The sequence below is a fragment of the Nesoenas mayeri genome, assembly GCF_963082525.1.
Source record: "Nesoenas mayeri genome assembly, chromosome: 2".
In the NCBI taxonomy this organism is placed as follows: Eukaryota; Metazoa; Chordata; class Aves; order Columbiformes; family Columbidae; genus Nesoenas; species Nesoenas mayeri.
In genome coordinates this window covers 127,206,583-127,234,365 of record NC_137543.1, presented here as the reverse complement: position 1 = coordinate 127,234,365, position 27,783 = coordinate 127,206,583, and the positions used below count along the sequence as shown (strand labels likewise).

Below are 27,783 nucleotides of genomic sequence, written 5' to 3'. Positions count from 1 at the left end.
AGTCCCCAAAGTGGTTTTTCCCTTTAACAGAGAGGGTTGAAAGAGATTAACAACCTAGCAGCAAAGAAGACCTGAGCTTCTGCTTTTAATATGCAGCCTGGGGTAAGGTCTTCAGATCTGTTCATAGGATGTCTATTTCCACCAAGAATTACCCTTATTTTTGTGCATTTCACAGCATGAGGAGGAATGTTGCCAGCAAGGCTGAGGGAGGGGATCCTTCCCCTCTGCTCTGTACTGATGAGGCCACATCTGGGGTACTGTGTCCAGTTCTAGGCTTCCCAGTACAAGAGAGACATGGACATGCTGGAGAGGGTCCAACAAAGATCCAATAAGATGATGGAGGGACTGCAGCATCTCTCCTACGAGGAACAGCTGAGAGAGCTGGGACTGTTCAGCCTGGAGGAAGCTCAGAGAGAATCTCATCAATGTGCATAAATATGTGAAGGAAAGGTATAAAGATGGAGCCAGGGTCAGTGACATGAACAGCAGCAATGGGCACCAAATGAAACAGAGGAGGCCCTGTCTGAACATCAGGAAACACTTTTTGCCTGTGAGGGTGACAGAGCACTGTCACAGGTTGCCCAGAGACATTGTGGAGTCTCACTCCTTAAGAGATACTAAAAAGCCATCTGACATAGTCCTGGGCAACTGGCTCTACATGGCCCTGCTTGAGTGGTGGGGCTGGACTTCCAGCCATCCCTTCTGATCTCAATCACTCTCTGATTCCCCTTCTCACAGCTCTCCTGGGTTCCTGCACTTGGGTCACAACAATCCCATGCAATGCTACAGGCTTGGGGAAGAGTGGCTGGAAAGCTGCTTAGTGGAAAAGAATCTGGGGGTGTTGATCAACAGCCAGCTGAATATAAGCCAGCAGTGTGCCCAGGTGGCCAAAAATGCCAAGAGCATCCTGGCTTGTATCAGGAATAGTGTGGCCAGCAGGACTAGGGAAGTGATCGTCCCCCTGTACTTGGCACTAGTGAGGCCGCAACTTGAATCCAATTCAGTTTTTGAGCTCCTCACTGTAAGAAGGACATTGATGTGCTGGAGTGTCCAAAGAAAAGCAACAAAGCTGGTGAGGGATCTAGAGAACAAGTCTGATGAGGAGCAGCTGAGGGAACTGGGGCTGTTTAGCCCGGACAAAAGAAGGCTGATTATCACTCTCTACAACCACCTGAAAGGAGGTTGTAACAAGGTGGATGTGAGTCTCTTCTACCAAGTAACAAGTGATATAACAAGAAGAAATGGCCTCAAGTTGCAGCAGGGGAGGTTTAGACTGGATATTAGGAAAAATTTCTTCCTAAAAAGGCTTGTCAAATATTGGAACAGGCAGCCCAGGGAAATGGTTCAGGCACCATCTTCGGAGAGATTTAAAAGACATTTTGAAGTAGCACTTAGGGACATGTTCAGTGGTGGACTCAACAGTGTTAGGTTAATGGTTGGCCACAATGACCTTAGAATCATTTAGGTTGGAAAAGACCTTTATGATTCACCAGCTTGAAAAAAGACACTGCTGTTCCAGAGTGAGTCTGGTTCTAACAGCCCAACTATTTACAGTTAGGGCATTAATTTATATAATTGCCATAAATTCCACTCAGCTGCAGCTACAGGAACAGTATAGATCACAGGTAAAGACCTTTCCCTACGGCCATGCCTTTGAAAAAAACTATTTGGAAAAGATAGATAACTGCATCTTTACATATCTCTGCTTTTCTCTCAGTTCTTGCAACAGCTCAGTTATGCTGCAAGTCCTGCTCCTACACACATGCTCATGGTGTGGAGTGGTGTAAGGGTAAGAAGCTCTTCACCTGGAGGACTCTAAGAAAGCATCAGTCTTTTTCTAGCCTATTATGATACCTTGCTGTATATCATGTGAAAAGAAAAAAAACCAGTGATACTTTGAACAGTAATTACTGTCACTGTCATTATTATAGTTACTTGATAAATATGCATGAATAAAGTAATAAGCAGGGGTCAGCATATACATTGCATTACAAACACCTGGAAAAGTTTAATACTGCTTTGAAGAATATTTTGCTAGAGTACTATTAAAGGTGACTTATTGTTGGTTCTTATGAGTTCTGGAACTTGTGTACTGCTTTCTAATATGTACCTTCATAAGGATTTTAAACCTACTTAATGACAGATTACCTGCCAGAAGATATCTGAAGAAGAAAAAAAATACTACTGTTTTTTATTATGATTAGGGGCATTTTAGAAACAAATGACATCTTTTGGAGATTAAATTAGAAAGCCTGCACATATTGGCAAGCATTGGTGAAATGCTATTTCCATAGGTACTGGATTGTTGTTCAAGATCCATTGAGACTTTTGAAATTGCTGTTACCTGGAGATACACTGGCCGTCACCCAGGGGCAGCTGGCCCCACTATGTCCTTGTACTCAGCCACAGCTGCACTCAAGACCACTGGAAGTTTTAAGGCCATATAGGAGTTGTGATTACACTCCAGCATGTTGCTGTAGCACAGTATTATTTTTTTCTAAATGCACTACACAGCTGAAGCAAAAGCAACATCCTATTAGAAAATTACTACCTAGATCACTGTGCTCAAAACAATTTATTAGTTCTGTCACATAAGCAGTTCCAAATAAGGACATAAATTCCCACAAGATAATTGCAAATGTTGGTTTGTTCTTTCTTAAGAAATAGGCAAATAAGATATATTTTGGTGTCAGCAGGAACACCCTCTTCGTTCATCTTGCCTCCCTCCCAACTGAAAGGCTAGAGATCAGAGTTGTGCAAAAGAGCTGTGTGAAGTGGTATATCCTAATTTTGGCCGTCTCGATGGGACAATCATTTTATCCCTGTTCTGCTTCACAAATATCCACCTACTCCTATCAGGATGTAAAGTGCTCAGCAAGCAACAGCTTACAGAAGCAGTTCAACGTGGTATGTGTTAAGTGTACTCTCACTTGGAGTATTTTCACTCAAAGTACCCTTTCATTCCAAAAGTGGATTTTATGGGAAATCTTCAGTTGTGGGCAGTCAGCAAAAGCACACTGCTGCTTCAGCTGGCTTCATCCAGCACAATACCCTCTGAAATGAAGTGGGCTTCTAGGCTAGGTAGACAAAAGCTAAGTTTTAGGGTTTACTTGCCTACTTTCTCCTTCCCTTGTCTTCAGTTTCAGAATACTCATCCACAGGAGCTGTTCCTGTCATACAGAGCATGGGAGGAGTATGCTGTGAATGGGAAGATGATTAGGTAGGCCATAAGAAAAAATATTTTCACAATTTCATAAAAAAAATTCTGAGGATGCAGTGTGCCAATATGGTAATGACTACTTCCCTAATGCACAGCTCTTACCATTTCCAGTTGAGGTGTTGCTGCCTTCTAAAGAGCTTAAATTTCCTCAATAGAAAAGTCCATGGTTCTTCACCATGCCCTTCCCTGAGCAGCAAAGCATTTTAACTCCATATGCTAATTTCTAACTATTAAAAACAGGGACTTCTTGTCTGAACCTCCTGTTAAAAAAAACCCAGCCATCTTCACATGATGCAGGAAGTAGTGTTTACCTGTTTAATTCTTAAAGGGCTTGCCCCATCTCACTTCTACAAGAAGAAGATACATGAGAAGCAGGTGTGTTTGTAAAGACTGTCAAGGAAGGGAAGCATGCTGCAGAACTGCACTTAATATCAGGAAGCATAAGACAACCCTTTCTGAGCCTAACCAGTTGGATTGCCACACCCACCAGTAACTCACTGGTACGTGATTTATCAGCCACATATGCTCACCACAGAGTACTAGGAAGTGTTCAGCAGTACAAAGGCAGAAAGATGGTGAATAGTCAGGTACTGATCAATGTCCAGCATCTATTCCCTCAAAAAAAAAAAAAATCCAAATTTGTAGCTTGTATATAAATATGACACCTTATTCCATCTTAAGGTTATGTATAGATGCCTTAGGCTTCCAGGCTGTCTCTATGTTTTAGTAGTCAGTACTAGAGTGACAGCCACCTGCATCACAAACACATAGGCACCCCTAAGTTGGGTGCAGGTGAAAGCAAAACTCAACTTGGAGGACCCAGTCTCTGGTCATTTGTACAGGTGTGAGGTCAGATGCTGAGTGACTGTAACCAAATATGCCAATATGAGGTCAGTACAGCAAGATCAAGAACCAGGACTTACCTTCCTGCCCCCCCAAAAAAAGTGGGATTTCAACTCTACTTTCTTTGCATGAATTAGCAAGAAGATAAAAATGCGAGTCAGCCTTGCTGTGAGCCTAGTCCTGAGCAATAGAGGAAAACAGATTGTTTTCAATAACAATATGGCGGTTATCCTGATGAAGTTAATCTTTGCTTTAATTGGTTGCCCAACATACATATTTAAACATTCTGTACTAAATTAGCCAGCATGCACACAGTAATTGGACCAGTCAGTGACTTTCTCCTTTCACTATATACATACACAAACAGAAACACCACAAGATTGGACAAAAGAAAGCAATTTGTTAACCTGATACAGCTAGCAAGTAACTTTTTTTTCCTCTAGAAATGTTTCTCCTGCAAATTCACAAGTGCGAAGACTTTCCTTCAAGGCTTGAAGAACTCTGCAGTCTTCCAGTGAAAAGGCTAACAAAAGCCACTGTAACTGAAACAAGATAAAATTAGTTTTAAATCCATTCCAAGTAACAGTGAAATTAAAAAAAAAAAATAAATAAAATTGCAATGGAGCATAAAGGAAAAGGGACCTTGGAGACAATCCGAGTAGATGCACTGAGGTAGAAGGTGGCTTTGGACCTGATTCTGAACACCCTTAGCTTGGTGTTAAAGAGAAGGAGGAAGATCAGAATCAGATCAGCATTTCACATGCACTGATCCATGATACCAGAAACCCAGTATCTAAAGAACTGAAGTGTTTGCTTACTTTATTTGAAGAACTTTAGTTCCGTGTCAACACAGTCATAGAAAAGATCCACTACTTCAGCAGGATCCAGAACCTCTGTACGAGTAAGGATATCTTCCATTGCTTCTAAGCCTTGTTTTTCAAGGTCTAACATAATCCTCATCAGTTTCTGGCCTTTATCCTAGAGGCATGAAACAACCGAACTCAATTAATCAGCAAACAGGCTCATTAAAGCATTTTACTGTGCTCTTCTGTTATAGAGCTCTTTCAAAGTATTTTTAAAAATGAGAAAGCCTTTGACCATCAAAAAACCTATAATATTAACAGAAGTGGTTTGTATGTAAAAAGGCTAAAAGGAACAGTGTTGCACATTTATGCAGCAAGAAAAATAATCAAGAATAGTTGCTAAGTTTAAAGCAGAGAAGGAAGATGGAGTGAAAGCTGGACAGAGGAAAACAGTATAAGGCTTGTACAAATAGGAAAGAGGTTAAGCAACTTATGCCTGTAAACCCACAAACAGAACTGTATGAGAAGACCAGAAGCCCCGGGGATTGTACAGATCATGGTATGTACACATGTATCCCTCAGATCATCACCTGCAAGATGATGATTAGATCTGAAGTGATGTGTAATATAACAGCAGTAAGACTCCAGATCCCAGGGAAGGCTTTGAGTGTAATTTTGACTGACTTTTATTCATGTTTCTGGGCACGAAATTCACTCTTAAAAAAAGAAAAATGACAGCTTCTTCAATTCCAGAGGTAATTTAGAATCTCCTATAATTGTTTGGTTTTTGGTTTTGTGGTTTGTTGTTCATTTTTTTTGGTTTGTTTTAAATGGAGAAGCGCTGCTTGTTTTCTTTGCAGCTACCAACATTGAATTCCAGAAGAAAAGACATTTTGAATGAGTGATGGTTCTGAGCTTTCCAGGATTTGTATAAGCATTTGTGCAGAAAGAGCAGAGCACCTGCACATTGAGTCAATGTTACCACGGAGGCCACAGATTTTAAATTAAACCATTCCAAGGGATTAAAACCCACACATAGCTATAACTGCATTTAAAGAAAGTTTGTACTAGCAAAGGTTACCATGGTTTCCTTAATTACTAAAGAATAAGTCTGAATGCTGTTATGATCTTCTCAAGACTCTGACACATGCAAACACGCACAGAGGAAAACAGCAGAAAAGCAAGTCCTCTGTAGAAGCTCAACATGATTATGTGGGTCTTCCACAAATTGCCCAAAATACCCATACCAGCATCACCAGCATGCCCTGTTGATCTCTCCTTCTGTCTTACTTCATTTTAACCAGTTATCTAGTTTACTGCTGTAGTTGTAATTACAAATGTCGAAGAACAGTTGTTGTACTACTTGCACTATTACAGCAAAAGCTGTATCTCCATCAGTTGGAAAAGAAGTGTAGAATAATCCTTTTTCTGCCTTTACTTATTCCAAAATTTATTCCCATTCAACACTTTAGGTTTTTACACTGAAAGCTTTTCAGCTCTCGAGTACTTGTTGCATAGCACTGGAAAATGTCCTTTCTTCTCTCATGGCATTTTCAGTTATTTCTTACAAATTAATAGAAATGCAATAAATTGAGACTTTCAAAACTGTCATGTGCAAATTATTCCTTAAAAAAAACCCCCAACCCTCAAACTCTGCAGTTCCCAGTCCAGCATATCATTTAAAGTAGAATATTCCTGCCACCATCCTACCATATAATTCTGATACCATGTTGCACTAACATCCAGTGTTCAATAATCAATTTAAAAGACTATACATACAATGAGGACTGAAAAAGCTAAACAGCTTGTCGGTTTGACTTTTCAACTTTGTAAAAGTAATGAAGCAGAGCAACACACTCAGGATCATCAAAAAAACCTATGCAGAATAGTTTGCCCTTCAGAGGGCACCATTATTCAAGCTAAACTTGCAAGACTTCTAAGGATACTCAGCAAAAGCCTTTTTAAAATTATTATTCTGATAGCATAGAGAAATGTTTAGCCAGAACAGGCTGTATGGTTTTTGTTTGTTTTCAGTGAGTGACTCTGAAGTCAATTATGGAGATAGGAATCTACATTAACCTCTTGAATTTCCAGTCCCATGGTTCTCACCTGATCATTCTCAAGGAGAGATCTGGCCCATTCATGTGCCTTGTACAATTCATGCCTGCGATCAGGTTTCTCCTGGAATCGAGGTATCTTTTTAGCAGGATCATCATTGCCGAAAGAAGGAGACTGTACTTTTGGTACTAATTTTACATCATCAACAAAAATAAAGGGTTTAAATATGGACCTGAAAGAAATGAGAATTACTGCTTGCAGTAATACAAGATTTTTTTAATATGTTATTCAAACGTTCACCAGGCTATTTTAAAACAACAGATGCAGAACAGCATAGGTAGTTCATCTACACTAGGCACAGACTGGGTCACAGAGTTGGTACTGGTCATAAGCAAAACAAATCTATGTGCTTTAAAAGAGTTGGATTTGCCAGTTACCATAAAACTTCATCACCCTTTTTTACATCTAGGCTTCTTTGGTCTCCTTCATGCCCATTCTGCCACTTCTTCAGAAAAGTAGCACTGTATTTTCCTCTCTAAGTTGTTTTTTGTGTTTGTTTTTTTTTTAAACAAATTTGAGAATTCAACTTCACATCAGTTTCTCTCCTCTGTTCAAACTGCCATCTCGCCTTCTCCTCCCAGATTTAATATTCATTAAAATCACAAACAGACACTTGTGTGGAGCAGGGAAGATTACACACCTTGCTCAGTATAGGAGAATGTGGCACATAACCAGCAGCACTTTAAAATTTTATATCAAGTGGAATAAAAAATGACATAACTACCAATATTGTGACACTTCTCAAACAATTTCAACACTGAGTTTGGATCTAAACTCCAGAGAGAGAGAGAGAGCACAAAACCCCAGCAATCCAGGATCTTAATTCCTGGAAATCCGAGAGCACATATTGGCAAGTCCATGGAGAAACCACCTTCTTTCCCTTCAGCTACACAACAAAATAGCACCCTTCATTCTGCAGTAAAGAAGCTGACAGAAGTGCAAGACTTCTGCAAAACATGATTAATAGCCACTGTCTGCATACAGTCAGCAGGTTCATTGCTGCTACCCTTTCCATCACTGTCATAAAGTCTTGCTGACTAAGAGTTTATGTGACTCACTAGCTTAAAATAATGGTTTTTTAATGCATTAGAGAATAAAATAGAGGAAGAAAGGCCTCTAAACGAGGGGTTTTACAGCTAGACTTTCCACCTCTAAAAAGAATAGAAATCCCATCAAAACAATTTGAAGCTTTGCTCCTTTTTATCTCAAAGGATTTGCATCAAGTCAAATAAAAGCTTTGGTAAGCAAGCTAAAGCTTCATACTTAACCCTGAAGGTTTGAGCTGCATAATGCAAGGTAGGTGGAAAGTCCCTTTGGCATGGAAGACTTCTGTAGCCCTTGGCAGAACCTAATGCTGACTACTACTCTTCTTACAGGAATGACTGTCAGCTGTTTTCTTCTCCCCATAACCTCTTTACCTCAATGCAAGTGGCAGATCTCCTGAATAACTGCAAGTGGTTTAGTTTAATTTCTGTGAATCCCAGGTGGATTCTGTTTAAAACACAAGATAATTAATTAGTTCTTTGATGATCTGGCTCATGAGTTCCCTTATCTCCTCTGCTGCTTTCAACTAGGGGAAACATCATTTAAACCAACTAGAAATTGTCCCTCCAATAAAAAAAACCTAGGAGGGATACCTAGGAGTTGCAGATGTTTTGGTTTGTTAACATTTTGATGTCATACAAGGCTACCTACAGTACATGCCCCCTCTTTGCTAGTTAGATACTTCATTTGTTTCAGTTTTGCATCCACCTGTTCAAGAGACACTACTAAAACGGTTCACAACCTCATCATCTCAACAAGAAACCACTGGAGAGCAACTATGCTGGAGTAGTAGTTCCTGGATCCTCCCCAAACTGCATTTACTCTGAAGCTTTGAATTTAGGCAAAGTTCCAGATCTGGCCTTTCAGCCCAGTGGTGCCCATTTAGAATTGCGGCAAGACAATTCAGTAACACAGGACCGTCAGATTGCACACCAACAACTACTGATTGCATTTCTGGTTAGAATATGCTCTTGAAGCATGTTCCAACTTCGGTAGCAGGGTTTGTTTAATATCTTTTGACCCATCACCTGCTCTGCACCCAGGGAACCCTGATGCTGTGGCTTACCTTGAAGGGTCTGGCGTGCCAGTGAAGTAATGAATGCAGGGAAAACTAGAGTCCTGAGGCAGAACAGACACTATGCTAGCTGTAGTAAGGAAAGATTCAGAGTCCACGCAGACACCGCTATCCTTGTCACGTAGGACATCAATCATAGCTTGTGCAGAAACGTCACCTACATGAAGTGGGGGGAAAAAAAAATTCTGAGTGTTCAATGGCTTGGACCCCAAGGTAAGGATTTTAGCTTGAATGGGCTTTGACCTAAAATAATCAGTGACACTCGGTATGGGCATGTCACAAATCCCAGTTAACACTTTCTATTTAAACAATGTAAACCCAGAATGAACTTTCCTAGCTAGTAAAAGAGAACATCAAGAAGCATTAATTAGGCATTACAATTGCTGGGTGGGGAGAAACGTCATTAAAAAGGTATTACTCAGGAAGAAGGCCATCATGTCTGTAATACTGCTTTAGCAACTGCTTTAGCAACCACTATGAACAGACTACTTACATGAACCCACATATTTTCCTCCAAGAAGCTGCCTCTGCCAAAGTCTGGGCAGATTGGGAGCACCTTGATCTCCTACTTCTAATCTATTTCCATTAGGTCTCCGTCAAAATTCTGAAACATCATCTCACTTTCACAGGGTGTCACAACAGCAGATACTGAGATTTTTCTCTAAACCACTGTCTACAAGAATCCCTGGGTCTTAGTCTGTTTCTTGCCTGTGTCTTATCACAGCTTTCACCCCACAGCACACCATGTTTTCTTGCATTACTCCCTTGGCAGGTAGAGCTTCGTTCCCAGCAACTTCTCAGATACTTCTATGCCTCAATACAACAGCAGACATGGAATGACCCAGCAGTCTGAAAGATTTGCAGCCACAGCCATCTGACTGTAGGGCCCCTGATGCTTTTTACCCTGTTTCCCCCAAAATAAGACCTACCCTGAAAATAAGCCCTAGCATGATTTTTCAGGATTTTTGGGTCTGCTCAAAATATAAGCCCTACTCCAAAAATAAGCCCTAGTTACAGGTCACAAAAAAGTCTATTTAAGTAGTGTCCAGGCAGTTATACATGTAAAAAAGTAAAATTAATTGGCAATAGAATGCAGCAGGACAGATGTGACAGAATGTGATGACATGACTATATTTGAATAAACGTTGATTTTTTGTTCAAGAATAAATGTAGATCGTTGTTCATGGAAAAATAAGACACCCCCTGAAAATAAGCCCTAACACATCTTTTGGAGCAAAAATTAATATAAGACCCTGCCTTATTTTCAGGGAAACGGGGTAGTGCTATAATCCAGGTTTATTAAGACCTTTCACCTATGGTCCTCAAGGATTACTTTATCTGCCTCTCAGACACAAACCATACTTCATGTAATTCTATAGTCTTAGCAGGAACTCTGCATTGCAATAAATATTTCACCTCTACACTCTTCTTAACATTTGCCACATCTGTAGTAAAGGGTTTTTTCACACATGAAAGAGCAGATACATGTCGGCCATGGGCTGCTGCAGGCTGGTAATTTCAGAGCTATTTTGGCCAGCTGCTGTGAACTTAAGTCATTAATCAATTTTGGACTGGAAATAAACCTTCTTTTGACTGAAGGCAATTGGCATGTTGTCTGTCCTGGTAACTGTGTTTGGCTGTACAATGAAAAAGGGACTTCAGTTTGCAACTGACTAGCATTGCTCTTCCTTAAACTATGGTCTTAATTCCTTCCCCAAAAGCCTACACAAACCTCCCAAAATGTAGAATCCATTGAGCTCAAACTTTCCTATGTAAATCCATTGTTTTTAATACTATAATTTTAGTATTAGGCCACTATAATTACACCAAAGCACAAATGTAGCAGCACATCATGCACATCAGAACAACAGTGAAGAAAGTTTGTTAGGGTTTTTTTTCGCAATCCTGTTTCAAAACCTTAAATGTGAGGGGGACATTAAGGCATTCATCCTTAGTTGTGGCAAGTTTAGGGACAGTCTTCAGTTCTGGTCTTCCTTTCCACACAGTTTACATGTAGAGGCATTCTCCTCAGTCACATGTAGTTCTGGACAGAATGCCTGAAAGGAGGCAGTAATGACCAAAAATCCCACTGCATATACAGAAAGATGGTTTAACACTTACCACCTTGCTTTTCTAGGCTCTCCCTGCCAGAACAGCAGGCTAAATGGTCATCAGCAACAGAGAACACTTCAGAAAAATTGAAGTCTGAGTCTCCATTCCACCAGCCTTGACTTTTCACATAATTCCTTAATTCAGGATGCTCAGCATCAATTTTTGTAGTTAACGAAAGCTGATTGCAAATGCATTTCACCCCCTCTGTAGAAAGAGCCACATATTAGAAGAAAGCATTAATACAGTTTTTCTGGGAGAAGCTGGAAGGACAATGTAATTTCAATTAGGAAACAAATTAAATCGGTGGTTAGGATGTACATTTGGCATGACTGCCTAACTACACTTGCACAGAATCACCAGTCACTGCAGGCTGCAGATCTCAATTCTCTGTGCCGTACTTAGGTTTTTACACTGCCTTGTGATTAATAGCGTTATTTAGTCAGAATACCAGTTTCACAATCTGTACCTCATACATTCTGACCATGAAATAACAGTGGTCTCTATGGCACCTGACTAATCTTTTCTCCAGTGATGTATTCCACTGCCACAAGGCTTAAGGTCTGACTTGATTTCAAAATACAGGGTGTTTCAAAAAGATGGACCCAATTTGAAATCACTGTCTCTCTGCAATTGGGTCCATCTTTTTGAAACATGCTGTATATTTCAGCAAAGCTGCATTTAATGTAATGACCCTTCTTTGCCCATCAAAACTGAAAATTTAATTTGGAAAAATGTTTTTAAAAGCTTACCAATTGCTTTAAGCTTTTCAGCCTCAAAACAATTTTATTGTAAGCTGCCAGATAGGCTTAAATTTAACTTCATTTTTAATCTTAAATTCTAAAATGGCATGAACTAAAAAGAAAGTGTAAGTAACCTTCAAAGAATATGAAAGAGTTTTTAAATTTGCTTTTCTCAAAAATACCGCAGTGCTTATATCCATATATCTACAGCATGACTAACAGTGGCTGCAGCAGATACTCCTCAGAGAGAATAAAGCAAATGCACTGGAAGACAGGGAAAGAGCTGATAAAATAAATCTCTACACTTCAAGCAAACCAGGTTCTGGAATTTGGCACAGACTCTTTCTTAAACAGAAACCAAAGCAGTATTTGTGAAAATTATCAACACTGCCTTCCATAAAAGTAACCTGACTTTTGTAATGCCTCATGTATGCAATTTAAATGAGTAACAGCTTACAGGAGGAAGTTCTGTGTATCAGTCTGCAGAAGAGTCACTGTCATTCAGTTCTGACTTACACTGGGTCACTGACAGCTTGTTCTGATTCATGCTTCCAAACAGCATACCCTTTAGGGAATTTTCTTGGGTGTTAGAAATATTTACATTTGTATCAAGCCATGTAAGCCACTCCCTAAGAGTTCTTTAAATATCACATTTAGTAACTCATGTAAAATAGTATTTCATGGCTTTGATCCCCCTCAAAAAATGAAAATTTATCAAGCAAATAAATTTTTCCACTCAGACTGAAGAACAGTAACAAGGATTTTAAAGTGTTTATTCTTAAATTACTGTTGAAGAGTTGCTTGATAAACACTCACTATAAGCTTTACAGAGCTGCAGCGGGAATATTAGGAACAGAGTCGAGAAACAAAAATTGCCTTCACACTGGGGAATGCCACATTTTCCCTGTTTTAGCAGCATTTGTGCATCCATTTGAAGCTGAAGAGTTGCAAGAGTTGAAGGTCATGGTTGCAAAAAACAAACAAACAAAAAAACCTCCCTGAACAAAGAATGAAATGGAGTTCTTGCACAGCCAACAGCCTCTCCTCCTGGCAGCCTCGGCAGGCTGCAGGAGATGGAAACTGCTCTATCTGCGGCTCACAGGGACCTCCTGAAGAGAAATGTGCTGGTAAAAAAACCAGAACAGAGCTGCAGTATCATTTCAAAGAGCTGCAAGCAGCAGATGAAGGTGAGTTTATTTGCTGGGAAGAAGGGCATGAAGGTTACGTATTGCTGATGCAGCTAAAAAGCCTAAGTAAAAAACACTGTTCTTCAAATATCAGCCAGGTAGGGCAAGAGAAGAAGGCAGGCTGGCACTCCATAATCCTAGGGATCTCAGAAGCCAGCTGCTTTCCAGAATTTGGGTTTTATCAGGACAGCAAGATCAGTCTTCCCTCCTCTATTTGGTATCTGATTGTGCTAGAAAACGTCCTCCGTCTTGCAGGTATCCCTTAAAATGCAAGCTTTGCTTGAACAAACACCATCCCTGCTAAGGTGAGCTGATTCACATTTGATGGTGTGAACCAACAATAGGCCAGCACACAGCCTTGCACAGCCTGGGGTTATTTCTTTGCTTTGGTATTTTCAACAAAGTTAAACCTCCCTCATCCCCATATCTGCTCTCTCCTTCCCTTCAGTAAAAGCAAAATCAAAAGAGAATTGAATGGATCTATCACAGTTCAAAGCATGGATGATAAAAATCCTCATAAATTATCTGTATTTTTAATTCATTCAAATGTGAGTAAATTTTTAAAAGGTCTACTCTTATGAAAATAAAAATATATTAAAAAAAAAAAACCACAACACAACAACAGAAAAGAAATTAAATATATGCCTTTGTATACTGTATTATATTAATGCAGCACATATTTGCCAGACAAGTTTTAACCAAGTTCAGCTACCAAGCCAGTGAAATCTGGAAGTTAGTTTGGCAGCTCTGGCTTCATGCATACAGAAAAAGAAACCATCTACAGGCTTCAAGAGCAGTACTGTTTTGCAATGTCAGACAAGAAATGGGGATATGAGGGAACTGTATTTATTGCAGTTAATCAACCAGAAGCAGCCCATTCAATTTACCACCTAACACAAGCCCTTTTCTCAAAGCTATCAATGCTTATCCTTCCCTCTTAATATTTTAGATCTGTAAGGAACAATTTGGGCATTAACTCCATCAAAAAGATACTTGGGACATTCCAAACAGTAAATAAATCTGGGAAAATACAACATTTACCAAAGATAAAAGTTTAAGCATTATGATTATTACATAGTTTATGTATACCGGTCACAATTCCCAGCTTCACAGAAAATGCTAAGTTACATCTGCCAATGCAAATCAACATTTAAAAAAATAAGAGTAGTACAAATATAGAAGAAGGTGAAAATCAACTATTTCACCAAATACTTGCACAAACTAGTCATTTATCTAAACTCAGTAACTTTAAGAACCAATTATTCCAAGACAATTATTTATAGCTGTTTATAACAAGAGCTGTTTGCTGCAAGCAATAAACTGACCTGTGATTTTTTCTGCTGCCCAGTACTTTCCAGAAGTCTCCAGTATCCAGGCTTCACTTCTATCCACAATCAAAAATGCACTTTGGAAAGTATGGCATGAGCTCCCATCTTCATAGTAATTTCCACCTTGTCCATGCTCTTCCAGCAGAGCCACTATCACATCCAATGCTTCCTTAGCTGTTGCACCTCTTTCTAGGCCAAGTCTATCAAAAAAAGGGCAAAACAGATTGAGACAGACATGTAGCGGTGAGGTTTCTGTAAGTTATTCATTTTAAACATCAGCACTGATCCGGTTTTCAAATACCGAAGTGTCAGGTATGCCTGGTGTAAGAATTTTTGCTTTAATCAGTTATTAGAATTACAGGATGAGATATTAAATTATTTCATTTGTTTCAAGTCTTTATTTTCTACACAGGTTGTCTGTTCTCAAGCTTATAAAAGCTGGTTTTTATATATATAATTTTTTTTTTAAATAGTCCAATTACCAACCAATGGCCTCAACTGCACTGTAAATGTGTAATGCTCTATCTATCCCCTCTCAGGCAAAACAAATTTGAAGAACAACTTGCAAAGGTCTTTTTAAAGTTACAGCTGTATGCAAGTTGACTCTTCTGTACAGAACAGTGGGAAATTGCAAATTAATATTACCAGAGATTAAAAAAAGGAAGGAACATTCAGTATTTCAGTTGAGCATTCAGTATTTCCACCTCTCTACAAGCTCTCTTTCCCAATGCTTCAACATTTAATTGGCCATGGAAGTCAGATGTATGGTATTCTTTGATGCATGTTGCTTGCTGTAGATAGAAGCATTTGTGCACAGTCATGCTTCAGTGTTTCTGCAGAGGCTTCCCTCCCTCAAAATGTTTAACAATTAAACACCAGATACGGCTTTGTCTGCACTAAGCGTAACCATATGATTTTAAAAGAAGGTTTGAGCAAAGCAAGGGTGTTTTAGGGAAAAGTAAACTGAGGCACAAGAAGAGGTTTTACAAAGCTCTAGGGAATGACTGCATCCTGCCTTGAATAAATGAGATGAGATAATCCCTTGCAATAATTTACAGCCCTAACCAAGTCAACAATGAAAGCAGTAACCACAGGAGTCTCAATCAGATCTGCAAATTATTCTGCTGGTTCCAAAATCCAGTTACTGGAAATGGTGAAATGTGGTATTTCAAACAACAGCATATCCATGCCCCCACCCTTCGGGAGAGCTATCTGGATCTGCCCAAAATTTCTCAGTTATGTCTTGTCCTGGTTTTGTTAAAAAACAAGTTTCTCTTTCAGTGAATTTGCCTGTCAGCTAAAGGCTTAATATTAGCTGCATTTTCCTGGAGAACCAGACACATGTTTTGGTAAACCTAGCAATGGAATGCAAACTTATTGATAAGCATGGATGGACATCTCAGGAGAGGGGCAATGAGAAACAGGTGACCAAGAAACTGACCAACTGTGTATAACATTCCATTCACATGAATACTTCATATAAAAGTGGGAGATCACGAGGATCTCTTCCCTTTCCTTTTTCTTTTTCCCTTCTGCTTACGACTGACATTAGGAGAGGACCTTGCTGGTCGTCCCTGCGAACTGAGGTCTAGTGACAGACTGAATCCAGCTCCGGTTGGCTGCAGAGTCTAATCCAGGACTTTTGTTGCTGGCTCTGCAGTTCCTGAGACTTTCAAGATTGGTTTTGTATATTTTGTATTATTTTCTCTATTCTTATTAGTAGCATTAGTAAAACATTGTTAATTTTTCCAACTCTCTTCTCTCTGTCCTTCTTTCCCTCCCGATCACCTGTCCTTAGCAGGAAAAGGGGAGGGGGAGGGGCAAAAGAGGGAAGTGGGGGGGAGAGGAGGTTAACAATACATCTGCCAGGGTTTTATTGTCACCCCGCAATCTAAACCCTCGACATGTCTCCTTAATATTTTCCTATGTTTTTATCTTTCTCTAATAGCTCTACAGACAAAGTAGTTTTGACTGATGCATAGTTCCAAGAAATTCACCTTTTTAAAGCTAAGTACTATGCCAGCTCTTTCCATTTCCTTGGAAATCGCATGACAAGAAAACACTAATATGTCTTTTCTAAAACTACAGTACATAAATCAGGTTCTAATTATTTGGATACAAATTTGCTGATCTAAATATTTTTCAACCTAATCTCTGCACTGGGCCTGCTTCCTTAAATAACTGGCCACTATTAGTCTTGGTTTAGGTTGAATTTTCAAAAGCAGTGTTTCCATCTCTCTCAGCAGCATCTATTTATCACTTAATGACAAAGGAGAGCCAACTAGAATTTTGGATAGTTAGTATTTTGGGGGACTATTTGTCCCTCATCACCTTATAGCTTTGCATTTATAAAGTCTTTCCTTCTCATATTGTTTCTCTTATTTGCTGAAACTTGTTTTGCATTGTTGTCTCCATTTTTAGTCCCTATGTATTTATCTTATTCCTTCACTATTTTCATCATTGGTACAATCGCTTTTTCAGAGCAATACAGAGATGCCAGTCTTCGCACATACCATAGATATCATCTAAAAGCCAGTCCAAGAGCATGTTTTATTTATTCCCTAAGAACAAACCCAAGAGCTGTCACAATGAATGGGCAGGCTATTACCTTGGTGACCATTTAGTCACTAGATTCAGTGATTATCCACCCCCTTGTCTCCAATTTATCACCATTAGCTTATGATTAGATCAAAACCTGCCATAACATCACACTAAAACTTTTAGTAATGTCTCCCTGAAATTCTCCTTCTGACGTGGATATAGTCTTAGCTTTCTTTGTTAAAACTACAGCAGAGATTCAGGCCAAGGAAGCATCTTTTAGAGCACTGTTTTGCACGTCTCCAATGTTACGTTTACTTCCATTTAACAAAGGCCTAGGCACTGGTTTTTTGTGTGGATGCTCCTGTCAGTCACAAGGGGCAGCAAAAAGCAAAGCAAGGAAAAAATTCCACCCTACACAACCACCACACGGCTCATCTCCACAGAACTGTAAGTCTTGCCAGTTATCTTGACATCAACATCCTGGGCAACTGCAGCATAACCCTCCCACTAACACATTTCAGAGTTCTCTGCAAGGGAAGCTGGAAGAAAAGTTTTGAGTAATTTGACCCCCAGATGAGAGCCTGAATTATTCATTAAGGAAATTTCAGTGACTTAGTACAATCCACTACCTCAGTACCTCCAATATGCTATCGCAGCATAATATAACCTTGTCAAAACAACATTATCTTAAGCTTTTCAAGTTCACGTATCAGTTACAGATGCAGGCTTTCCAAATGAGATAACTAACAAACATGATCATGACATTCTACTTTATTCAATTTTGATGTCTCCAAGGAAAGAAATCATTAAGCAAATTAATACCATTTTAAAGAGCATTCTTGACTCCTGGCCAAGATTGGTGTCTCTGTGTGGCTCTGAAAAAGTGGTTACACCAGTGATGAAAAGAATGAAGAAATAATACAAACACATAGGGATTAAAAGACAATAATGCAAAAATAATTTACAAGTTTCTTCATATATGCCCTTTGTATTATAATGTTGTCCTGTTCTAACTGTATCGCCATAAGCAAAACAGTACACCACCTTTTCATAGAAATATACTTCTCTAAGTAAACAGGTGCTTTATAGAGGCAACTGTGCCTCAAAACAATAAAAAAGCCTGCAGCCACACCAGGAAGAGTATACAAAGTAAGTCCTGATCATAGAATCTCAAAAGCTAACCAATGCAGCAATACCGGTGCAGCTTCTGACAACCAGCTTTTGAATACCTCCTTAGAACAGAAAAGAAGCAGTTCTTAGGAATTTGTGCTGGAATCTTGTTTTCTCTCAGTTTTTCTGTCTGTTGTGACTAGGTCCATATTCTCCATTTAGATAAACTGGGATAGGGACAAGCCTGTGTGGAGCAGGATCAACTTCCTTCCCTCAAGTCAATCACACACCTTATTTATTTCTTAAGAATCATTCATATGTTCTGACATGCTGTGATACACTATTCAAGCTACAAATCTGTAGATAACTGTCTTAATCCCCAGATATAGCAGTATAGAAGGTAGCACTCTGTTTTCAGTCTTTAAGCCAGCAGCCAGTTACTACACAAGCAAAGAACTTTGCGAAATACATCTCTACTGATGTCCATTGTGGTCTCTGTTGAAAAAAAAATGCTTTGCCTGTGAGATTTCAGGATGAATTTTCAGTTTCCTATTTCAACAACAAAACATGCTGATTTCAGAATTATACTACCCTGCTCAAAAATGCTTCTGGTCTGTTTAATGCCATGTGTTCTCACAACACGGGCTTTGCCCATGCTGACTGGATTTGCAATCCTAACTGAAAAGTAACAATTCCAGATCAGTTCAAAGAGAGAAGTCTCCCTTACAGAAGAAGAATAATCACTTTAAGAGAAGGTAGAAGCAAACTCTTTGGCAAGCCTGAGCATTCAAGGAAAATTTTATTCTACTACCTGGATGACATTCTGGGTTGACAACTCTTATATGTGCTCTGAAGAACATGTTTCAGAGTATAAAGCTTTTAGTTTCTTTAGCAAGCAGGTAGCCACACATGCACACACAGTGTCAGTCTTCATCCTTCAGCTAAGACCCAATACAGGTGCATAAAACCAACACACACATAGGTAGGGGAAAAGTTTGGCCAGCAGTGATGTGCATTTCTTAATTAGGTTTAAAACTCCAATTTATTTTTATTCCAATAAATCCTGAGTGATAGAATTAGTCTGTTCTGTAGATGCGTAAAAACAGGCAGAGCTGGCGCCAGCTACTTCACTGCTGCTATATGACGGATCTTGTACTTGGATGGCTTTCTATTCTAGAAGGTGATCCCAAACATACGCTTAATGCAACTGGCCAAGTCTTCACTGTAAGAGAAAGAATCATTTTGGCTGGAACAAGAGAGGTTGCCTTCAACACACCCCTGTTTCTCCTTGCCTGAAGCACTCTCTGCATTCAGACTAAGGACAGTTTCTTCTGCAGGTAAGAAGGAAGAGAGGGAAGGTAACATCTACAAGTGATGATCACTGGTACTTATTATGATGAGTTTCTTGTTACATCGATATCTCCTGATTTGCTAGTTTGGGTAAATCAGTATTTTGAGACTGCAATAACAGTGACCAAAATAACCAGAACACTGTGTCTAAACCAGTGGTTTGTTAAAGTTTCAAAAGAATTCTAGTAGGAGAAAAAAAATAAAGGTGGAACTTGGAAAGTCACTTAACATATTGTCCTACATTGTCTTAAAAGAGCTAGCAAGTCTATACAGTCTCCCTTGATGCAATTAAAGTTACTAGTCCTCCTAGATTCCTTCAGTAATACAGTGTTTAGAGAAAATACCAATGAGAAATATAACCCAGATTCCGTCATGATTTCCTTATTGGTCAGATTCTATAGATCTCTGATCATATTTCTCATTTCTACTGCATTTTCTCCAATTGGCTCATATTCCTCTTAATTTATGGTAGCTGGAACCAGATACTGTATTTCTGTAGAGACATCATCAGATGATGACATTTACAATTACAGTTTCAGGCAGCTATGCATCTAACAACAATTTCTTCTAACTCATGCTTTCTAGCTTGCTTATGAGAATAACTTCTTAGGCTTTAATGTCCTCTTTAAGAATCAAGGTATCCATTTCCTATCCTCTATCCACAAAATTTGTTAACATACTACAGAAGTAAAGTAGAATGGTTGGACAGGATTTTTCTTTACTAACAGTTATTATTACACATTTATCAACTCCATCATATTTAAGTGTTTTTTTTCCTCTTCAGGAGCTGAGATTAAGCTGGTCTATCACCACAACTCTTTATAATTCAGTTAAGCATAGCCACAACATTTTACCTTTTCCAGTCACCCAGAACCTCTCCCATCTTTCACTACTTCTCAAGAAAAATGAGAATTCACCTGAAATTCATTTAGTCTGCTCAGTAAGTATACTAGGGCAAATTCCAGCAGGACCACTTGGTCTAACATTGATGTGCTTAAAAAAACAGTTGTTGTCCTGTTCCATCTTCAACTAAATTGAGTACTTTTGCTGCCTGTCTCTTTGCAAGAAGTGTGCACCATTTTCTCTTGTTCTTTCATTTTGAGCTTTCTTCCCCCACCCAACTCTACTTTAAATTCTCTTCACTACAAGATCAGCCTGCAGGTTGAGATTTACAGTGCAGCACAAGCCTTTTAGGCACTCAGCCTTCAATGAACAGACTTACAGGAGTTTGTTTGTCAGCATTTAAATAAGGGCAATGGTTTGCATTGGAATGCATGGGCTGAAGTGAGGCATAGTAGACTGTTTATGCCTACAGTTGGCTATAAGCCCAGGACAAGCTTTTTAGGTCAGAGTAGGCTGTTCTAAAATGGGGTAGAATGAAAGGCACAACAGCAATCTGATGTTACAAATTAGCAGTTCCTTACTAAAAATGTAATCATTTCTCTTATTCTGTCAGAATAGTCACTGCTAGACCATAGGGTAGGTAGACAAGGTTTAGTGAACCCACATTATATTGGTACATACTTGGTAGCCAAAATCAGATTACAAATGTTCTAAGCGTTAACTCAGCTGTGTCTGGAGATCTGCCTAGATAGGTCTCCTGCTTATAGTGTTTTAAAATCTCTTAATTCAAACACCACAAAGCTGTTACCTAGGATCACCATCATCTAAACCTTTGGTGTTTGAAAGGCTGGTCACAGCTCGGCAAGCCACCCACCTCACAAGATCCATTCCAAGCAAGGCTTCAGATTCAGAAGCTGGTTCTCTGGTCACGACGGCTTCATTAGCTACACAGACTCCATGCTCATTAGCTCCCATTTCTGCCCCCCAAAGCCAGGAGGGCCTGCTCAGCACAACAGCATGAGTCTTCAGCACCTGATCGATCTCAATATATGTGCACTGCAGAAAGAGCAGGAAGAGAAAAAGCAAAACAATTGCAAGCACTTTATCTAATGCTCTGACTGACGTAACACAAGACTTCAATATACAGATAGGACATGTTACTTTTTAAAAAGTCCACGTCTTGCATATGATATGGGAACTTTTTTTAAACAACATTTCACTGTCATGGTTGAACTTCTACATCCTAATTTTGGAAAGGTCTGGGAAAACACATCTTTCTGGATAGTTGCACGCTTCAAAGAGTCAAGCAGAACTCAAGTCCCAGAATCAGCGGAAAGCAGTACTAAACAGAGTGTACTGTTCCAGTAAAGAAACAGATCATGTTTGTACAAAGTAACAACATCAAACCATTCCACCATCTCACAAAAGCACAATCTCCAGTACTTTATTAAGTACATAGTGTAACAGTGGTAACTGGACAAAGTACATTAGAAGGCTTCTCCCTCTCCCTTGCTGCCTCCCCTGCAGTTGCTACCAGGACTGATACTGCTGGTAGGAAAAACAAAAACAAACAAACAACAAACAAACAAAAAAATCAAGACTTGAAGAGATTTAGTGAAATGCTTTGATAAACAGTCACAAGAAGTCAAAAACCCCAGAGATTTTTTTTGCTTAAATCTGACATTTCTGCTATTTAAAATGGTCCACTGTAATCAGAGGTCTGTGGATGTATTCTGACAAGTCAAAAATACAAAGAAAGGCTGCAGAGGAGTCACTGAAACTGCAAGAAAGAAAGAAATTATATGTTATCTTTCAAATATGCTTACTTTTCCCTTGCTCTACGGCTTAACAACAAGCACTGTTTTCCCAGACAGCCTGGAAGAGAGCTTGATCTCTCATTAGATCATTGGCTTGTACAAGCCAACGGAATGGGCTTTACATTTTGTACTGAGGTCATGGTAAGTTCTTCGAGGACCGAACTCCACAGACTTTTATCTCGAGGAAACTGAAGCTTAGTTTTTAGTGTCCAACATTCCTCTTGTAACATCCTCCTTGCAGGAAGTAATCTGCAACATTTTTCTGGAGGAATATTTGGTCAGTAAGCAGGATAAACTTGGAGACCCAAAGTTGTTTGCCATGAGAATAAATGCTCTGTCTACATTAAAAGCTAAAGCCAAAGGAATCAGTCCAAGATTATTAGCAGTGTTAAATGATTTTTTTCCTAACCTGTCTATCCCGCTCTAAGGATTACACAGCATGATCATCTTCAGTCTCCAGTCTTGAGCAATGATATTTACAGTGCTAGTTAGTCTAGCATGCAATTAGAATGTATAACAGACCATCTTTAACCAGAAATGACATTTTTAGAGTCCTTCACTCTGACTATGCAAGGACACAAGAAATGAGCTTTCCACCTTCATTAGGAATCATGTGCGAACAGGTCAAACTGTCATCTTTCTACAAAACCAGGCAAATTATAGGTGAAATAAGAAGATGGTTTCTCATGAAGGACACAGGATAAAAAAAAAAAAGGGAGCAGCAGGGAACTCATTCATCCTAAGGGATTAAAAATAGTAGGAACATGCTTCACTTTTCCCTTCTACTGTGTGCTTAATTTTGATTTTTGGCTTAGGCAATAAGACCCCATCAGGGACTTACCTGCTGTAATTGTTGGAGAAAATCCCTAATATTTCACCAAGCTATTTGACCAAATCACTGATACACTATGATTTTGCAGAGGCAGATTCCTCATCTATTAAGGTGCAATGACACCTGGCACTGGCCAGGAGCTAAAATCTGACTAATAAAAACACAGCAGTTCATTCTTTGTTTTGTTTTCTAAACAAGCCACATCAGAGCAGACATTTCTTAACAAGACTTCCCCTTCTCCATCTGAGCTGTCAGCAAACAAATACGATTTTTGACATTCTGTGCAAATTTTTTTCAGAGCTTTAGGTAAGTGCTGTTTGGATAAGCACTTACTGCATGTGTGTGAGTGAACAGAGAATAACCGTATTTCCTGGACGTGCAGCAGCAAAAGGCGAAGCACCTTCCAACATTACATGTGAAGACGTGACCTGAGCAGCTGTCAGGAGACAGGTCTGCAGGCAGGCAGACACCAAGCCCTGCACAGCACTAGTCTTGGCTCCCTACATCTCACAGGTGCTCAGCTACCTGGAGCCATCCTGCAGTCAGCCAGGACACAAACCTTCTCAATTCTGCAGCAGAAAGCAAAACCCAGATGCAGTGTGAAGGAGACTCAGTACTTGATAAACCCCCACTTGCACAGCATTCCCTGGCTGAATAGCCCTATTATACAAGCTTGCTTACACTGACGCTTTCATTTTCTAGAACGAAAAATGATGAAAACACTCTGAAAAGTGATAGATAGGCTAAAAAAAATGCTGAATACATTTTCTCTGCAAAACATATTCTAGCTATCCTTGCTACCAAACACTTATTACTTGGGGCCTCATTCCAAAACCAAGCATTTCCAAAGCTGCTATAATATAAAGATTTTGTTGTCAATGGCAGCAGTTGAAAAAGGGAAAAGAATAAATTTTTTGCTCCTGCTTGAAGGATCCAGAGCATTCTGGGAAAAAAAAATATTACAAAAAAGATGTTTTGCTTTCTAACTATGCAATCAGAGACCAGAAAAACATCCAGAGGTCTATCCATGCACCTCAGACTACAGCTGTCACCTTCTATATTGCTTCTTTACAGTCTCCAACCCAACAAGTGAACATGGACCATATTTTCACATGGTTATTTTCAGCTTCCATACAATATCTCACATACATTGGCCATGTTCAAGCTTTATTTAAATAAACTGTCTTAGAAGACCAAAGTAACAGAAAACCATTCCAATCTGATAGTAGCTGACAGACCTGGTAAAGTACAATTGTTCAACAATCCTTTGCCATGGTTACTGATAATGATGAAAAAGTCTTGATGAGATTTTACCTTCCCATTAGAATTATTTTCTACAGTAAGCAGAAAAGCAGACACTCAATAGGACTGATTTATTAAGGCTAACAGGTTCTTAATTTTAAACATAAACCTCTTTCTCTTCATAACTCACACACACACACTTTAAAAAACATCAGAAAACTCTTTTCCATTTAAAAGAACATCCTCATACAGAAAACAGAGGAGCTGGGCTATCTACCTGTAGCCAAGACAGACCAGTCTTAAAGGTAGGTCAACTAAAGCCAGTCATAGAATTTGCATTGCTACCTGTTCCACAGAAATCAGAATGTATGCTTATGACAGCTCAGACACTGAAGGAAATAGTGGGGGAAAGACAACACCATCCACCAAAAAAAACCTCAGTGGCCACTAGATCTCAAGACACGGGGGCTCAGATGATGACAAGATTTCAAAAGCAAGCACAACCCACAAAACTCCCTGTCCCCTCTCTTGCACCCCACCGATCTGGCAAATCCCTCCAACACAATAGCATAGCAGCCTGTTCTACCAAGAGCTGTGCCAAACCAGGCAATGACGAATAAAATAGCCATAAGGCACTGCTGCGATTTTGCTTGCTACTGATCCTGTCTTTAAAATTCCTGAAGCATCCAGCCTCACCATTTCCTAACACTAACATTTTTCTTTTGAGTATGAATACTAAAAAAAGAATACTGATACATTTGGTGGCAAAGGCTGCGAGTGAGTGGTGTCAGGCTGCATTGATTTGCCAGAACTCAGCCCCTGAAAGCAGCATAACTGGCATCATGCCCTGTGACAGTAAATTCCCATCAGGAAATAGAAAAGTAAAGAACAGAGATTTCACATACAAGAGCCAACAACTTTAAAGAGAATTGAGCAGGCTGGAAACTAATGACGTTTCTTTTATTTCACTTACAGCATCAAGAAAAGAATTTTATCAAGACAGTTCTAAGTATAGCACAAAGCACAAATGTACCTCCCACCCTAGCTAGGGCATGCAGCTATGCTGGAGGTATTCCAAAACCAGACACAACAGTCATAAGTACAAGAGATTTCTTCTTTCATTAATGAAAAGAAACTATTGTGCAGCCTCTACTGTAGTCAAGTCATTATGAATTATCAATGAAATCACATAGGCTTCAGCCATGCATAACAAAGGCAATAGTCAGGGAATGCTTTAGAAAGAAATTATATTTGAAGAAGGGCCATAAGATTCTAGATTACAGAAGAGATTCCCCCACACCACCCTCTCATCAGATCTGGGCTCTAACTTGGCATTGACTCTTTGCTTAACTGCTTCAAGCACTGTCATACCATAGCACATGTTTGAAAATGGGCAAAATATCTGTACTACTGCAGTAACTTGAGAAGTTGCACCATGGCTGCTTTTAACCCCTTCTAAATGAGGGGATGGCAAAAATGTGACAAGGCAGTCTCACAGACTGCTGCCTCTGTGTCCATCAATACATTGACACTGACAGCCTGGTTTGAACTGTCTGGAGAAGCAATTGCACGGGTTACATGGGCTACCTGAGTCCTCCCATCATGGTGGAGGACTGGAAAGTTAGAACACGGTTGCTCAAGAAAGCCCTTCAGACCATCTCCTGTGGATATGCCTCGTAGAACGTGTTTTACGGATAATTCTTCTGCTGCTTATTTACAGAAACAAATGCAATAGAGCTCAAAGGATCAGAAATAACGATTCTCTGAAAAGTATGAAAGCAGTAGCACACAATATAGAAGATACGGCAAGCTGATGCTGTATCACTGCTTGCTTATGCACTAAGCAGCACTAAGTATGCAGTGAAAGACACCTGGACAACTTTACAACACCCATTAAGCAGGGTCATGGTATCTTCTATGAGCAGCAAAATGGTTGTGCCACAGTGGAAAGGACAACTGTGCATCAGGATAAATCTAGCCTGGGTACATCTCCAGTAGTCAGCCCTAGCTCTAACAGTCCCCTACTCAAACCAGAATGGTGAACAGAAGTCTCTCCAGTGGTAAGATAAACCCTCGGGTAGCTGGCTTTCAAAAGTACACTATGCTTTTAATAGTAGTTGTATCCCTATGTTGTAGCCAGATGTAAGCAGCAGCATTTATTAAGTATACAAATACAGAACAAAACCAATTTCTGCCACAGGAGAATGTCTCTTCTTCACAGGAAGAACAGGGGTTTTTTTTCCATAGTGCACTTCACATGGGCTTCTGTATTTGTGTGTTGTCCCTAGCTGTTTCTATTCATTGAAACCAATAACTGTAAAATTTGGATCTGTATACCACTGATCTCTAGCAGTGTCATTTATCTTGAAGACCAAGGATAAGATTTTATTCTAGAAATGAATTAGAAAAGCAAGAAAAAGTCAAACAGTTCACCTGTCAAAAAGCAGAACTATTCATCCTCTGACCTACTCTACCAAGCCACAAAGGAGATTCAGGCAAGTGAACCACAGTACAGAGATGTGCTCAACAAAATGAAATACAAAATTCTTTAAACAAACTAAATATCACAAAGTGCAACAAGGCACCCAAGGCTGAGAACACTCTCTGGAGACACTATATGTCAGAGTTGACTTGGTAGCCAAGAATTCACCTCTTGTTTTTTAAGTTACAAATCAAGTAGTCTCCCAGGTGATGAGCGAAAGTAAAACTGAAATAGGGATGAAGCCTATTAATTCATTTTTTTAAAATGGTAAAAATCAGATTTCAAAGAAGTTACAAAAAACTCATCATGGAGATATCCTTGGAACTCCCAGATATCCTAGGACAGACTTCTTCGCTTGGTCCCTTCAAAATGCCTGGTCACACATCTGTTTTGTCACAAGTAAACAGCTTGAGTCAAGACAGGACAGCTGGTGGTTTTTTGCCCCACATAATTCGACACTCTCCCTCCTCTTCCTCTCTGTTCCAATTTAAAAAAAAAGAAAGATTAAGGAAAAATATTGTTCAAGCTAACCAGTTTCATTTTGGTAGCAGAAGGGCGCAAATAAGCAGTACTCTTGCAGTGAAAACAGAGGCTCTGAGAGGGCAGAAACATCCAAGAGATTATGGCTTCTACCTCTGAACTGCTGCTGGTTTGTGCATTGTGTTAGAAAGCCAAGTCAAACACATTAGTTTAAAGGCCAGTGGCCTGCAATGGAGCAGAACAGAGAAAAAGCTCACATTAGCCAGGCAATAAACTCTGCTGAAGGCAGAAACCACTTTCTCTCTTTATTAGTTGCTGTCTGCCTGCAGAGTGCCTCTCCTCCATCTCTGTGCGAAGTCTAAAGGTCAGCTTAAACAAGGTGGCTTGAGGTAAGCCACTGGACTGCCTGTGTCATGAGACAGGCTGCTTACACAGCTAGGTATCAGGTCTCAATTGAGAGGCAAGAAAAAGCAGCTTCCTAAACTGTCTCAGAATTGTAAGCCTTTAGACTACAACCTTTTTTATCTACATAAAGTAAATGAAAAGTTTCATCATGGGCACAAACACTACCGTGTTTCATCAAGGTTTCCTGCCAGTCAGCACTTACCCATGGAGG

The 27,783-nt window shown here is 39.6% G+C and overlaps 1 protein-coding gene across 1 annotated transcript in view; it reads right to left on the bottom strand.

Annotated features, from left to right (window-relative positions):
- Nucleotides 1–4,882: 4,882 nt before the first annotated feature.
- SCRN1 (secernin 1) overlaps nt 4,883–27,783 on the bottom strand; it is a gene marked incomplete at both ends in the record, with an annotated part of 28,009 nt that continues 5,108 nt past the window's right edge. Inside the window, 6 exons of the mRNA XM_080364295.1 lie at nt 4,883–5,041; nt 6,976–7,156; nt 9,095–9,260; nt 11,225–11,419; nt 14,468–14,670; nt 21,189–21,370. Of these exons, the coding sequence (XP_080220421.1) occupies nt 4,883–5,041; nt 6,976–7,156; nt 9,095–9,260; nt 11,225–11,419; nt 14,468–14,670; nt 21,189–21,370 (1,086 nt within the window). The remainder of the gene's footprint in view (nt 5,042–6,975; nt 7,157–9,094; nt 9,261–11,224; nt 11,420–14,467; nt 14,671–21,188; nt 21,371–27,783) is intronic.